The sequence below is a fragment of the Schistosoma mansoni genome, chromosome W (assembly GCF_000237925.1).
Source record: "Schistosoma mansoni strain Puerto Rico chromosome W, complete genome".
NCBI lineage: Eukaryota > Metazoa > Platyhelminthes > Trematoda > Strigeidida > Schistosomatidae > Schistosoma > Schistosoma mansoni.
This window is the reverse complement of record NC_031502.1, coordinates 19913444-19928039: the sequence shown is the minus strand read 5'-3', so window position 1 is coordinate 19928039 and position 14596 is coordinate 19913444. Positions and strand designations below refer to the sequence as shown.

The window sequence follows — 14596 nt, the reverse complement described above, 5'->3', positions numbered from 1 at the left end:
AGCAGGTCTATGATTAAATTGAACAGAAATGGAGATAGTGGACAGTCTTGCTGGATATTACTTGAGATTGCAAAATAAGATGACAATTTGCCATAAGCTCTGACTTGACTGGTAGTGTTTGAGTAAAGAGCCTTCAAAAGGTTTGTGTACTTCTGAAGTATGCATTCCAGTGATAGACACTGCTACAGAATCTCTCAGTCTAAAGAGTCAAATACACTGCTGTTAAGTCAAGAAAGACTACCACTGCCGGACACCGATAAGTATGTCTGTGTTTTAAAATCTGAAGAATGGTGAATGTGTGGTCGCTGCAGCCACGACCAGGTCTGGAGCCAGAATGGTTTTCTTGTGTTTACAGTTAACGAGTCTTTGTTAGGCGTTCGACAATTATTGAGGCTAGTATTTTAGACGCTATATTAGTGAAAATAATCCCTCTATGGTTATCAAAGGATGATTTTGATCCTTTCTTATATATTCGGAGAATCAATGATTGCGACCAGTCAGATGGGATTACATTCAGTTCGCAGATTTTAGCTAAAGCATTGGTCAACCTTATCGCTAAAACTGGACCACCATCCTTAAGACCTCTGTAGTCAATCCAACTGGATCAGCTACTCTTCCTCGTTTCAGATTAGCTATAGCTTTTTGAACTTCAATTAGAGTTAGGGGGGTTATTTCAATGTTCCACTCAGGCTGTTTGGAAATGGTGAGCAGCTATAGAGTAGCTGAAGGCCAGCTGAGCTGCTCATTAGTATTCCGCCTATCGTTATAAACGTCTAAATTGAGAGAGGATAAGAGTGACGTATTTTCTGGAGACTGTCTTATCTACACTTGCTTTCTTTATTCAGGTTTCTTTTAATGGTCTGAAAAGCTGTTTTGTGCTACCTACAACGACTGTCTTTTCCATCTCATTTGCTTTCGTCGCCCACCGCTGTTCACAATCATTCCGAAAACTTTTAGTTAGCCTGGATCTGACTGACGCATTATACACAGAAATGTTTATTAAAGTTTGATAAATTACAAATTATTCATTAATACATAAGTTCTTCCCACTCTTAACAATTGATCATGTGTTTTGGATAAGTACACAAACATTAGTTAACGACCACTGACTATGAAAACTACAGTTCAGTTGGTGTAGGAGTAGGCAACGTCATTGCTACAGAGCGGTGTAGCAGTATTGTCCCTCAATCGGCCACTGCCTCATGTAGTTACGTCCAGTGTACACACAGTACAGCAAACGGTATAGTCTAGGTTTCTTTATTAACAAATTTTAGATGGTGCAACTACTGAAATGTCTCCACCTGCTCATCTCTCAATGAAGCAACGGCTAGACAGAGTTGTAATTGAGATGATGAATGATGACATAACTGTGAAGAAGGAGAACGGAATTCTGAACTTTTTTCGGGTGTACATGCTAGAATTCCTCATGTCCGTCAAAAGTCATTGCCATGATGTGTCCCAGTCGACTTTCCAGTTGTCGACATTTTGACTGGGAACTTTTCACCGATAGCAAAGCAAGTACCTATTGAATACATGCTAATAAAGAAGTTTATCGAAAACAGAGGTTTACTTACCACCACTTCAACGGAAGTTAGTAAACCGTAATTCGGAATTAATGTAAACATGATAGAAAAAGGTTGTACAATGATGACAGTAAAACACTGAAAATAATTTCGAAAGTAGTCACTGAACTGTCTAGCAAGATGGACAAACTGACCACTTACATCGAAAGCTCATACATGCGTGTGAAGGACAAGTACAGCGACAGTATAGACACCTCAAGCTTCACATTCCCATCGAAAACACCTGAGGAATTGCGTAGTTTTGAAGTTGCTTTGGAGGAGCACAAGTTTCGTGATCAGTTCGTAAGTTGTGAAAGGTGTTTATAAAATTTTAGGTGACCATATTGTCCGAGATCGTATGTGATGATCTCCGGAAATCAACCAAAATATGTCTAGCTTACGTGAAGACGCCGGGACTGGCTATTACTTATACCTTACGTGGAACAAAAAGTAAAATAGGTATCAGTAATTACAGATTCTACAGGACGATTCAAAGTACGTTCATACCAGTGTTACTATATTTGCAGATGTTGTGTTCACGGTTCCGAAGTGCAACTAGTCCAGAAAAAGAAACAACACAAGCCATGGGTGTTGCAAGCCAGGCTTTCTTACAAGACGCAAGAGATAAAGTAAATAAGCTTGGATGGAGATCAAGAGAAACGGTGATGGAAATGCACTTTAGATCTGCGATTAAATACCGGTTTCTGTTTTTAGGCGAGACTATAGTTTATGGACGAGCCAACCAGAAGCGTTTGAGGGATTTCAAGGTCTCGGCCACAATCTCAGTACCTGATGCTCATATACTATCGGTTCACAGAGGATTTTAGAGATGAGACAATGAAGCGGCTACAATAAATGGGACTACTAACAAGTTCCTTTATTTGTAATTGCGGTAATCAAATGACTTGTAGACCTTGTGAAGACTATAGTGATGCTGTCTTTCGATGCAATATATATTTTGGAGGAAGACGTTTGCTAGAATAGGAACTTTTTCTGCTCAATCCAGTTTGAGATTAAGGCAAATTATAATAATTGCCGCGAACTGTATAATAAAAGCACCAGTAACATTGGCTGCAGTATTTGCAGATGTTATTGAAGCTTCAAATGTTCAGCGGTATGAGCATTGTAGAGATATATGAGTAATAAAAATAACAAGCTTAAACAACCGGAGTACATACAAACAATATTGAAGCTATGTGGTCGAGGCTGAAAGAGCTTTTGCGATCTTATTATGGCTCCGGAGACCGACTATTATGGATCCATATCGATGAGTTCCTCTACCGTATGCATTACGATTTTAGAACCTTTGAACCTCTTTCAAACCTTGACAATTTTTGAACCATGTAAAAGAAGTGTATCCAATTTAATTCTATGGTTTTGTATAATATATTCCCACTCTGTACTGACTGTTTACTGATTGGCCAATATTCCTTAGAGTCACTTAAGATTAGTTTAAAGGTCGTCCACAAATCATAGTCTGGCCACTGATTTATCGCGGCGGAGGTGTTCTCGTTACCAATAATAGTTAAATTGCTCTGGTACAGTGTTTACTGTGAGAAGTTAACAGGAAAACATGGAACAGATGACTAGGAACTTTCAAGTACTTATTACCAAGTCGCCAATCTTTTCAGTGCAATCAGTAATTTCACTGTATGCCGAACGCGGTGTTTGGGATAGTCAAAATCGTGTATAATGTCCCCAAAAAGCGGGGAAATATTGGGTTTCAATCACAGAACGTCGATGAGTTTCTTCGAAGTTGTCGAAAATTCTGAAGAAATATCGGCTAAAAACGAGGAATTTAGGGGAACTCCAAAATTGCGGAAATTTTGGGGTTTCATCAATAAATACAGACAGATTTCCTTAAAGTGTCATAAGATCCTAGGGAAATCCCCAAAATAGTAGGAATTTTTCCAGATATGGGGAAATTTTATGGGGTTGCGCCATTTCCACAAAACGTTCTAAAGCAGCTTCCCCGAAATTTCCCCAAAATGTGGAGACTGGGAAATATTAATTATTGACAATTAGTAGGTCTTAAACACCCATGAACACGAAGAATCTTTCAAATTTTAGCCCAAAAACACGCTATTCAATTTTTAAAAGTACGTTCACATGTTTGGCAACTAATACTGGAGTATAGTGTAAAACGAGATAAAGTCACCTGATAACAATGTGATTGAGTAGCGAAGATTTTAATGTGGCGCGCTGCGAAGTGAGAACTTTCATTTTCCTATAAAATCTCTCTTTTCACGTGATGATTAAGACCTGTTATGAAAAAGGGTCACAAATTTTTGGTTTTTCAAGGCATTAAATAGTGGTGGTCGGAGTTTCTTATTTAGGGGAAGAGAGCCCACCGAGGATCTTTGGAATGAATTATTTTTACAGCTAAATCCAATGTCATTTGGTCGTTGGCTGTTGCCTAAAGGCGTTTGCAGTAGAAGAGTGTTAGATGATGCCAACATTATGACATCATAAAAATGAAATTCGTATTACGAATAGGGAATATTCTAATCATGGGGAGAGGAATTTAATTGATCGGAGCCTACAGCAGATGTATGTATAGACCACCACAGTGGCTATCCAGGAGTAGAAACACCCCACAGCATAGGCCATGCCAACATATAGCCACCATACGTGGTTGATCGCCCTCAGGTCGTGTTGTCCATTAGGATTAGCAACAAGTTACATTCTTTTTAAAGATACACTACTTCCCCAAAGAGATTTACTTTAGTGAGTCATTGACGGTTACAGCTTTCTAATTGGTTAACTACCACTTTGCGTTTGCTTTTTCAGGACAGTGTGCTATGAACGTGACGTTTAGATATGTGCTAAGTTCATTTACCGTTGCTACTAGTAAAATAGATCTAATGCCTATATTGTAGATCTATCACGATGTGATTTTCTAATCTATCAGACCTTATATGGAAGTCACACCGTTGTCTATACTGACTCGTCCGATCGTGACAGTCAGTAATAAGCTGTTTAGAACTTCTGAAGACTACATTCAGGCTGTGGATAGAATAACATATAAAATATGAAGGGGAAAAATTTAAACAGACTCGAGCCATTCCATACTGATCAAGTGTTTCCATGTTCAGTATTCCCGACCTCTTCTTGATGTTAAATGTCGAATACAAATCTCAGTTATCGTTTGTTCAGCCTCAAGGACTTCGTGGTTGAAAACTAACACCACAAAAGTGTCGTGTGGCGGAGATAAAAGTATTTCTATCCAAAGTAGGTTGATTGTTTTGTATACATTCATTATTGTATACTTTGCGAATGCTTAATCTGGTAACGATATTGTCGGCGTTAAAACTGCTTTTCATTATGAAGTTGCACATTTGCTAAAGATTTGCAGCTCATGTGGGTAATTTTAATGCCTGGATAATAAGGATTTTGTATTTCTATTGGTTATTAATCATGAATTTTTGGTCTAACGTAATGCTTTACTTAGGCTTCTGAGTTGATCTACAATCAACTCTGTATTTTGTAGTATCGCTTCTAGGGTCGATGGAGGAAAATATTGTTTTATGGTACGAAAGATTATTTTGTACGAACAACACTCGAATGTTTCCTGGTTCTGCTTTGGGTCGTGGAATAAAAAAGACATATTAGCCAAGCAAAAGCCAGAGTGGCATAATGGTCGAGAACTCTCGTTACTGTGTAATTAAGTGGTTAGGTCTTGTAAATAAATGCTGCCACTACTCATATGTACCGATCACATTATTTGAGGAAAAAGTCCTAAAAATCTATATTCATAGTCTACAAAATAAGTTTCGCAAACAATGTTGTGAAAATCTGCTGTACGCATCACGTAATACGGATATTAGACAAGACTTCAGAATTAGATGCTTACATATTGGTAAGAAGTGGAATAAATAGATGTTAAATAAATGTTTTCCAGTTCTACGGCACGCACAAATGTCTCCGAGTGCTTTAATTGTGTTTTATGGGACTTCTGAAGCTCGTATATCCGAATCCAGTCTTCACAACTTCATGGATTTGATTTCTGGCGACGGTTAGCTCAATCATAGATTTCATGTCATAAGAGGTTGAGTCCCAGGTCAGACGATACCAGCGTCTGGTAACGAGCCACTTTAATGCGTGCATTTTACACTGAATATATATACCTTCTCCATGATCCGATTATTTATACGGTAGCAGGATTTGTGAACATGAAGGTTTATACTTTAGTGCAGTATGTACATATAAATATCTCAAGCCACACGTTTTGGTATATAGCAAGGATCTTCGTTGAGAAAGTCAGTAAAAGTGCACAACCCTCACGGTATTACCAACCTCAACACAAGTTTTTGGCGAATAATGATTATGTAGTTTACCATTCACATTCAAAGTCCGTGTTCAGCCACATCCAAATTCATAGCATCCAAACGCTCTGACTCTGAACACCTCCAGGTTCTTTTGAGAACCTTTTGCAAGATATAAACAATTTCGGTACACGATGACTCTGAGGATAAACCAACAATGACAATTAATTTGCCAATTATAATATCCATCTTGTCTGATTTTTGAATGTATGATTTGGGTTTCCGTGATTCTGTTTGTGTAGCAGTCCTTAGAACCGCTTGTGATATTTAGTTAAAGGAATAACTATCAGACTTACTTCGTCTATATTGCATTTGACTTGAATACTAGTTTACATTATAACGGTGTTTAGCGTATTTTCAGATTGTGGTGCGGGACCGTTTATACTTTTCGGGTATTCCAATAATATCCATTGCCAGAAATACCACTATGAGCAATTTTTCAGTTATTTTCTTCATCAGTCAAACTATTTTAAAAGCACCGAATACCACAGTAGAGTCTATACGCTTGAGTTCGTGAACATGATTTACCTGCCACACTCAGAAGACCTCACATAGAGATCTATACATCCGATCAGGTTTGGCGCTAGTTGATCGAAAATGATAATTAACGTATCAGTGTTATGAAAATTGCCTTCAGACTGTACAAATCTCTTCTGGAACCTTGCTAACAAGTACTAACAATGATGCGTATATATGATAATCAGAAGTATTTGAGTTGTAGTATAAACCAGTAATCCCAGGAATAACGCTATGTAATCAAGAAGTATTAGATGAGCCCGAACGAATGTATTGTATTTGGAATTCAAAATTACAACAGTCATCAATACGAAGAAGTCATTGATTTATTTAAACATCACATCCGCCACAGCTCGAATTGGAGTGTAAGTGTCTGTAATCGATTGTTCGTCTTCTTCGTAAGTTCATCTTACATCTGTCCGACGGTGTATTGGATGTAGACTCTGTTTTATCTGGGTTCTGGAATTGTATACAATCAGCATATCGGTTGTGTAGTGGAACCATTGTTATTTAGAATTTGCATCATAGACCTTCCAACAATATCCTCCCCCACGAAATAATGTTGGGTCCTTACGTCACAATGTTTTAGCAAATATGACGTTCCCAATTTGCAGTATCTTCTCAAATCTCACGCATCGACTACTGTATGTGAGTATTTGGGGATAAACACTGATATATAATTTGAGGTATTCCATCATGTGACTTTGACTTGAATAAAAATAATGATACATATTCTTTTGTTATTCATATTAGAATACGCAGATGGATATGCATTGATATATGTAATTAACACATGTGATTCGACTAGGCTCGACTTTCCTACGAAACAATCGAATAGAAAACATTCATCTGCCTCATATTCATTAGGATAATCTTGGACTTGATTTGGATTCTCTACCTGTGCAAAATTCACTTCTGGGCAAACTGGTTCTCTGATTATTTCGGTAAATTTTGCTATCCCCTTTGATTCATCATACCTTTGACTAGGGATTCTATTCAACATACATTGTTCGTAAGAGTATCCAACATCTGACACAATAACATCAGAAATATGACTAAAATTCGACTCATTCGGAACATATTTTTCACATTCATTAGGAATATCATTAGAGATGAATTGATTGTGAGGACCACTGACACTTGATATGATATCAGAATTCGATTTCCCTGGAATATTTTCCTCAAATTGATTAAGAGTTTCATTAGAGAATGATGGATCATCAGGGAATTCAGCATCTACCAAAACTGAATCTGGTTTTTGATCATGATTTGACTCATTCAGCATTCTATTCTCAGAGTTGTAAGAAATTCCATCAGAAGTATGTGAATTATTACGACAAACCATATCTGGTTCAATAACATGAGAAATCCGATAAGTTTGTTGGTTAAAAATTTTTGTCTCACAATGATTCTGAGTTTCATTCAACTCTGGACTGCTATGTGACGTTATACCACTTCTGGATAAAGATAGCTGATCATTAGAAGCATCCATCTTAGCATTACTTTCAGCAAAATGAAGCATGGTATTACAAACTGACTGGATGTGTCCAGTTTCACCACAGTTAAAGCATTTAGGATTACGAAATACACATGAATTACATGGGTGAAACTTGCCACAGAACATGCATTTACTAAACTCGTGCTCACCTTCATGGACTGTTTCACAGCTCAATGAAGTATTATCTGAATAACTTTGATTACGCATCGAACAGCGACGACTTAGTAAAGTAGTGGAATTTCTGATCTTCTGTCGAGTCATTTTATCGAATTTTTCTCTCTTACCGCATTCAGAATTTGTATACTTTACATGATCCAACAGTAGTTGCTTGAGAGTTGCATAGGGGAGTGAAATCGGTTTGTCTGGAAGTGTCAAAGTCTTTATAAGGCTGTATGCTTCTTTTCCGATGAATGTAAGGAAATGGGCCGCAATATTAAAATCTTCATCGTCTTCCTTGGTCATAGCCCAGATTTCGAACCTCTCCATGTACTCCTCAAAAGCACTAAAACCTGAATTTATATCCAACCGTTCCATTACAGGCTCAATCGCGACGCCAATATGATAATGAGAAGTATTTGAATTATAGTATGAATTAGTAATCCCAAGAATAACGCAATTTAATCAAGAAGTATTAGATGAGCCCGAACGAATGTATTGTATTTGGAATTCAAAATTACTACAGTCATCAATACGAAGAAGTCATTGATTTATTTAAACATCACAGTATACTTGTGGCTGAATTAAAGGTGAATTTCCGAGTGATTCTTTGGCAAGATGTAACTACCAACTGTTGGTATTATTTAAGGATTGTAGAACACCATTAAATAAAAATTACTCCATGACCTAGCAGTTTAGATTTATCACGTTCGCCTTCACTACTGTGGACATCCAAACAACAAAGAGGCAGATGTCCAGTAATCCATAGATCTCGATGATTCATGAAATTATATCAGACCGTTTCTAGGAAATCCTTCATAATTTACATACATGCTTGAATTTCTCCTACTTGACCGTGAACTGTCAAATTAGTTTAAAATAATGACTATCTGTTCACAAAATAATAATTGATCCGAATTTTCTTCAAATTCAGGCTAATCTGAAGCGAGTTATGACTATAAAGTGTTCATGTATTAGGTTAATTTTAGTATCTTACTAGATAAGAAGAAACTGACCTCTGGCCAATTAACTTTTTTTAAAAAGGATTATTGGACACATTCCATAATATTCAGAAATATTTGAAATAATGAACTAACTATAAGCTTCGTGAGATGTTCAATTTAGGTCAGGTAAAACTCGATGAGCACAACTGAACGTACTGTTTTTGGAATTTGCAATAGGCGCAGTATAATGTATCAAGAAATTATTAATACATGCAAACATCACGCATTCACCCTACCCCACGCTTCTGATCAAATGTTTTTGTGCTTCCATTTTAAATTCATTTTATTGATACTTTTAGATCTATTTCATAACTGAATTCCATCGGTCATTATTTTTTACTTAAATATTGGGAAGTCCATTTCAAGGTTTGTTATCATCATGAAAAACTAAGACTTGAAACAACAGAAGACAGATTTAAACAATACAAGGAATAAAAGAAGAACTAATGGTACATCAAGATCATACGCACATTCTGAATAATCATAATGACCAACCATTGACCAAATATGTCTATTCATGAACTTAATAAGAGTTTGATGATCGATCAACGAATATCATTCACAACCGAAATCGAGAGAAAACGGCTAGATTTTATAATAAAACTATCCCATCTAGTGTTACACTGGATAAATTCCACATTAATTAATAAAATGAATAGTGAATGGCGTACTGAATTAACATCACTTGAATATCACACTAGATTAAGAATGAAACAAGTGATATATTAAATAAATACTCCATCAAACTGAAACCATGGTATCGTGTTTTACTCAGTCATAACACCATCTTTTTCTAGCTGAACACGTTAAAGTTAGTTTTTTGTACTGGTTTCCCCTTTCCCTGTCATTTGTTTTCGTACAACCACAAATATTCTGAACAAGAAAAATACATGATTCGATATTATATGAGATTTAACTATTATGGGATATCTTTGAAGTACTTAGTAGTAAATAAATGTATTAAACATTCTAGGTGCTTTGAGTTTCAATAATTATCTGACTGACTTCAGAGACTAATTTCAACATCATCTTAACATTTATTCATCTTTTGAAATGTATTTGTCACAGACTTAGCTTATTCGAGGCACTTTGGTGAACGAGAATACCAGTAGGGATAAACAAATGTATTTGATATAGTTGAAATCATGAGTCAATTGAAGCTAGACCACCAGGGAAAACCTGGAAGCACTGGACGGCCATTTCGTCCCAAGAGGTATTTCTTGGAGTTCTAGTGAGAAGCAGTGACTAATGGAGTTGAATCGGGTTTGTTGTGAGATAGTAACTCACTGAAGATAATGATGAACGGTTGCTCAACTCCATGGATTGGTTAAAGTTAGACATTAAAACCGTTGGATGCCAACTCAGTGGTCTAGAGGTTAAACGCTCGCGCGCGAGACTGATAGGTTCTGGGTTCGAATCTCATGAGGCGGGATTGTGGACGCGCACTGCTGGGGAGTCCGACAGTGGAACGAAACAGCCTTAAAGCAGTGCTTCCAGGTTTTTCATGATGGTTTAGCTTCGATTCACTCATGATTTCAACTAGAAATTAGAAAACTTTATGCTTGATGGAAAAAAGAAGAAAAACAATGAAAAAAATTCATCAGTATAACTGAAAATAAACACAAAATACCGAATTATCTAATCACAGAAATAGGGGAAAAATAAAAATAAAAAGAAGATGAAGAGTAAACAAAAATGATTGGTGAATCATTCACATTCTTTTGAAATAACTGGAATTTCGGACAAGTTTGTTAGTTAATATATGAGATTCGAATGGAATTCACTAAGGAATTGAACAAAATGATATTAAGGAAATATCTATCTATATATATATATATATATATATATATATATATATATATATATATATATATATATATATATATATATAAGTAGTATATAACGTCAATCAGAAATGAAATGCCTGACATCAGATGGTTGAATAGATAGAATAGAAGAGATAGGGAACAGAAAGTAATGGATATAGAAATGAAGGAACAATGAAGTCTGAAACAAATATTGAAGTATGGTTATTCTATTTTACCAAGGAAATCTGTAATTTCGTCACAAGTATGAACGATTGTCCTCACCTGTATTCTTGTTAATTACAGTAGTATTAGTATTAGTATTAGTATTAGTATTAGTAGTAGTAGTAGTAGTAGTAGTAGTAGTAGTAGTAGTAGTAGTAGTAGTAGTAGTAGTAGTAGTAGTATTGTAGTGAATGCTACTTATGTTGACAGATATAAGTAGTGAGGTGATGACATATCGAGAATGGAAAGGTGATTATGACAGCAGAGATAGATTAAACGAATGAAGAGATAATTCGTAATTCTCTACATTGTCATAATCTTCTTGTTTCCTTCTAGTGATAATGGCTACATTTGTGATGTATTATTTGTCCAGAATTATCATCCATATTAGACAGCTTGCCAATTTTGTGAAGAAAATAATAAAAAGGCAACATCAATGTTACATACATCATGACGTTTTACTTTGAATAGTAGTTTGATTGATAGTGGAAATGCATCGGAGATATGCAATTTGAACACGAGTTAGATTGAAATGGTCTTATTTGGTTAGAATGAAGGAAGATTCAACAGTTTTGTGTATCATGATAATTTGTAGTGTATTGTTATTTTATTTTATTTATACACATAAATATTGGTACAAGGAAGCACCAGATACATTTGCGCCACACAAATCTCATTTGATTTGTGTGAGGGCTGTAATACTGCCCGGGTGGCCAAACCGAATCAGGTGGTTTTCTTAAGGGGCCACACCCGGAGCCTTTGACCTAAAGATCTGATCCACAAGACAGTGGAGCATCGTGAGGAGATGCAGTCCCAGGGTAGTCGGTGACCAACGATTGATTTATACGCCATTTCTTGCCTCAGGATACTGGAGCCAGCCCATGTACACCATTGGTTTGGAATCAGGGTTTTCCAACTCGCCCAGGTGGACGCTACGGATATTTGCTTTTCGTCCTCTCAATTTCGTAAACAACAGTAATGCATTGAGAAGGTAGTGAGTAGGACTTCCGTGGCAGAGACTATATACGCGTGGCCGTGTGAGAGGATTTGGAGAGGGAGAACGGACTATCTCCATTCTCGGCCGTACAAGGGCATTTGGCTGCCTACCAGGTCATTTGGGGGCTTGGTTATTCTGAATTGTTTTCTAATGAAATTTTGTAGAATGTAAATATGTTTTATGGTGATGAACTGAGATTAACTTATTATGTTGTTATGTGAATCCCATTAAGTCATTATACATACTTTCTGCAGTCCGTTGAACTAGATATACAGTTTAAGAAGACTAAGAGAATGTAGGAAGTTTCGATGAATGACACATAAACATAAGTGCATATTGATTCGACCTATGATATAAACGGAATTGTTTCAGTCTGTGATTGTGAGCAATGACTTTGGTCAGATGAACAATCTATTCCCCTACAGACCTTGGGTAAATCAATTAAATTCTATTTTGGTTAAAATTTATCAATCAAAGTTTATAAGGTGTTTTAAACTTTGTTTATCACTTACAAACAACTGCTTTATTTGATAATATTTAGCTTATAGGATAGCAACGAAATCCAGGGTTTAATTCCTACCGATTTCGAACTCATCAGCGGATGATATCTAGATATTAGGGTGAATGTCTACATGATTACTACAACACTGGGCTTGTCAATTCAAATCCTCACGCATTATTTATTATGAACCTCTAAGTCCACAATCATATTGACTTATTCAACGAGCATGATGGTGTTAGTAATTGTTTGCAATTTCCATCTTTTCCTGATAATCAATACTGAGACTGGTCAATCTGAATTAGGAAATGATTATCCTGAATGGATCACCTCGATATCACTTTGCAATTACAAGTTCTTAGCATATTGGAATATTGATGTATAGAACTGTGAAAGAAACGGATTTGGAGTATTACCGTAACAGTTGGATGCAACTTGATCTGTTGATGAATTAAGCAACTAAGGAATGACAACATTTGTTGAATGAAGTGAATTCATTCTATTTTGATGTTTATTTGTTGTTAACTGTAAACAGTGTACAATCATGAAGAATGATATTCATTGTAATTTAATTTTTACTGACTTTATTCAATGATCCTCCGGGGGCTACTGCCGGTCCCCAAGCCCGGGTAAGGGAGGAGGGTTGGGCATGGGGTTAGCGAACCCATCCCGTAGAAAACCAACTCGCTAAAAAAACGCTAACCAGAAAAAAAATTATTCAAAGGACATGAGAGACAGGTAGAATATATGGAAGTAGGTCGATCTTGTTATTATTCAACAAGATTTACAGTCGAACAATGCAATAGATATAATTTGAGGTTAATAACAAGATGATTCATTTTATGTCTTTTTTTTATATTTTATATCACTCGTTGCTGATAAACAGTGATACTTCAAAACCGAACTTCTTAGTGTATATAGCGATACCTACATACAAATGCTCTTGGCTAGATGTTAATGAAAACTTGGTATAGCAATCATAAAAATAAACTTTCTATAAAGATTGTTTAAATGATATAAATAAGTGGCATATATCATGAAAAGTTGTAGTCTAGAGGTGGTCTAGAGGTTAAGCGCTCGCATGCGAGACTGATAAGTCCTGGGTTTGAATCTCGCAAGACGGGATCGTGGATGTGCACTTCTGAGGAGTCCCACAATAGAACGAAATGGTCGTCCAGTGCTTCCAGGTTTTCCATGGTGGTCTAGCTTCAATTGACTCATGATTTCAACTTTTAAATTACTAAAATCTTCCCAAAATCCCCTTTTGGTTCTACGATCTTAATGCTGGAGAAATATCGTTACTAATTATGACTATTCTCATTGTGAATTGATTCACATTAAAAGTTAGTGTTCGAATCTTTCTTATAGATATAAGCATTTTTCTAAATAGAAAAAAACAATTCAAATTTCTATCTTCCTTAGCCTTTCTACTTAATTAAGTCGCTTATTATTGAGTAAACTTTTAGGAAAATGATTTCTTATAAACAAAGATGGATAATGGCTAGCAGTGAAATCCAGGACACGCATTTCGTTCTAGTTGGGACGCGTCAGGCGGATTTACCTGCATCTCAGAGTTGATGTCCACTCTGGGACTCGAACTCAGTACAGTACCGTTCACTTCAAACGCTATCATGTCATCCACTTAGCTACTGAGTCTTGATAACCACTTGCTTGTGCAATAGGGTAAAGTTTAAATTCACTTTGTATTGTTTACTTGAATCTTTCCAATAGCTAAGGGGATAACGCGATGGCATTTGAAGCGAATGTTACTGTACTGAGTTCGAGTCCCAGAGTGAACATCAACTTTAAGATGCAGGTAAATCCAACTGACCGAGTCCCAAAATAGGACGAAACACGCATCCTGCATTTCACTGCTAGCAATCATCCATCTCTGCTTATAATGCTTGTGACTTCAGGTAATATCAAAGCAATACGCACAGTATACACATATACCAATAAGAGACTGATCGATTGCAGTCCCAAACAGCAATGGGAAGATTCAAGTAAAC

General features: G+C 36.4%; 1 protein-coding gene across 1 annotated transcript; it reads left to right on the top strand.

The window, feature by feature from the left end:
• Positions 1 to 1739: 1739 nt before the first annotated feature.
• Positions 1740 to 4034, top strand: Smp_148170 (hypothetical protein; the record flags this gene model as incomplete). Its single annotated transcript, XM_018788907.1, has 3 exons — positions 1740 to 1865; positions 2090 to 2191; positions 3864 to 4034. The coding sequence occupies 3 exons, from the start codon at positions 1740 to 1742 to the stop codon at positions 4032 to 4034; spliced, it is 399 nt and encodes a 132-aa protein (XP_018654403.1).
• Positions 4035 to 14596: the final 10562 nt, after the last annotated feature.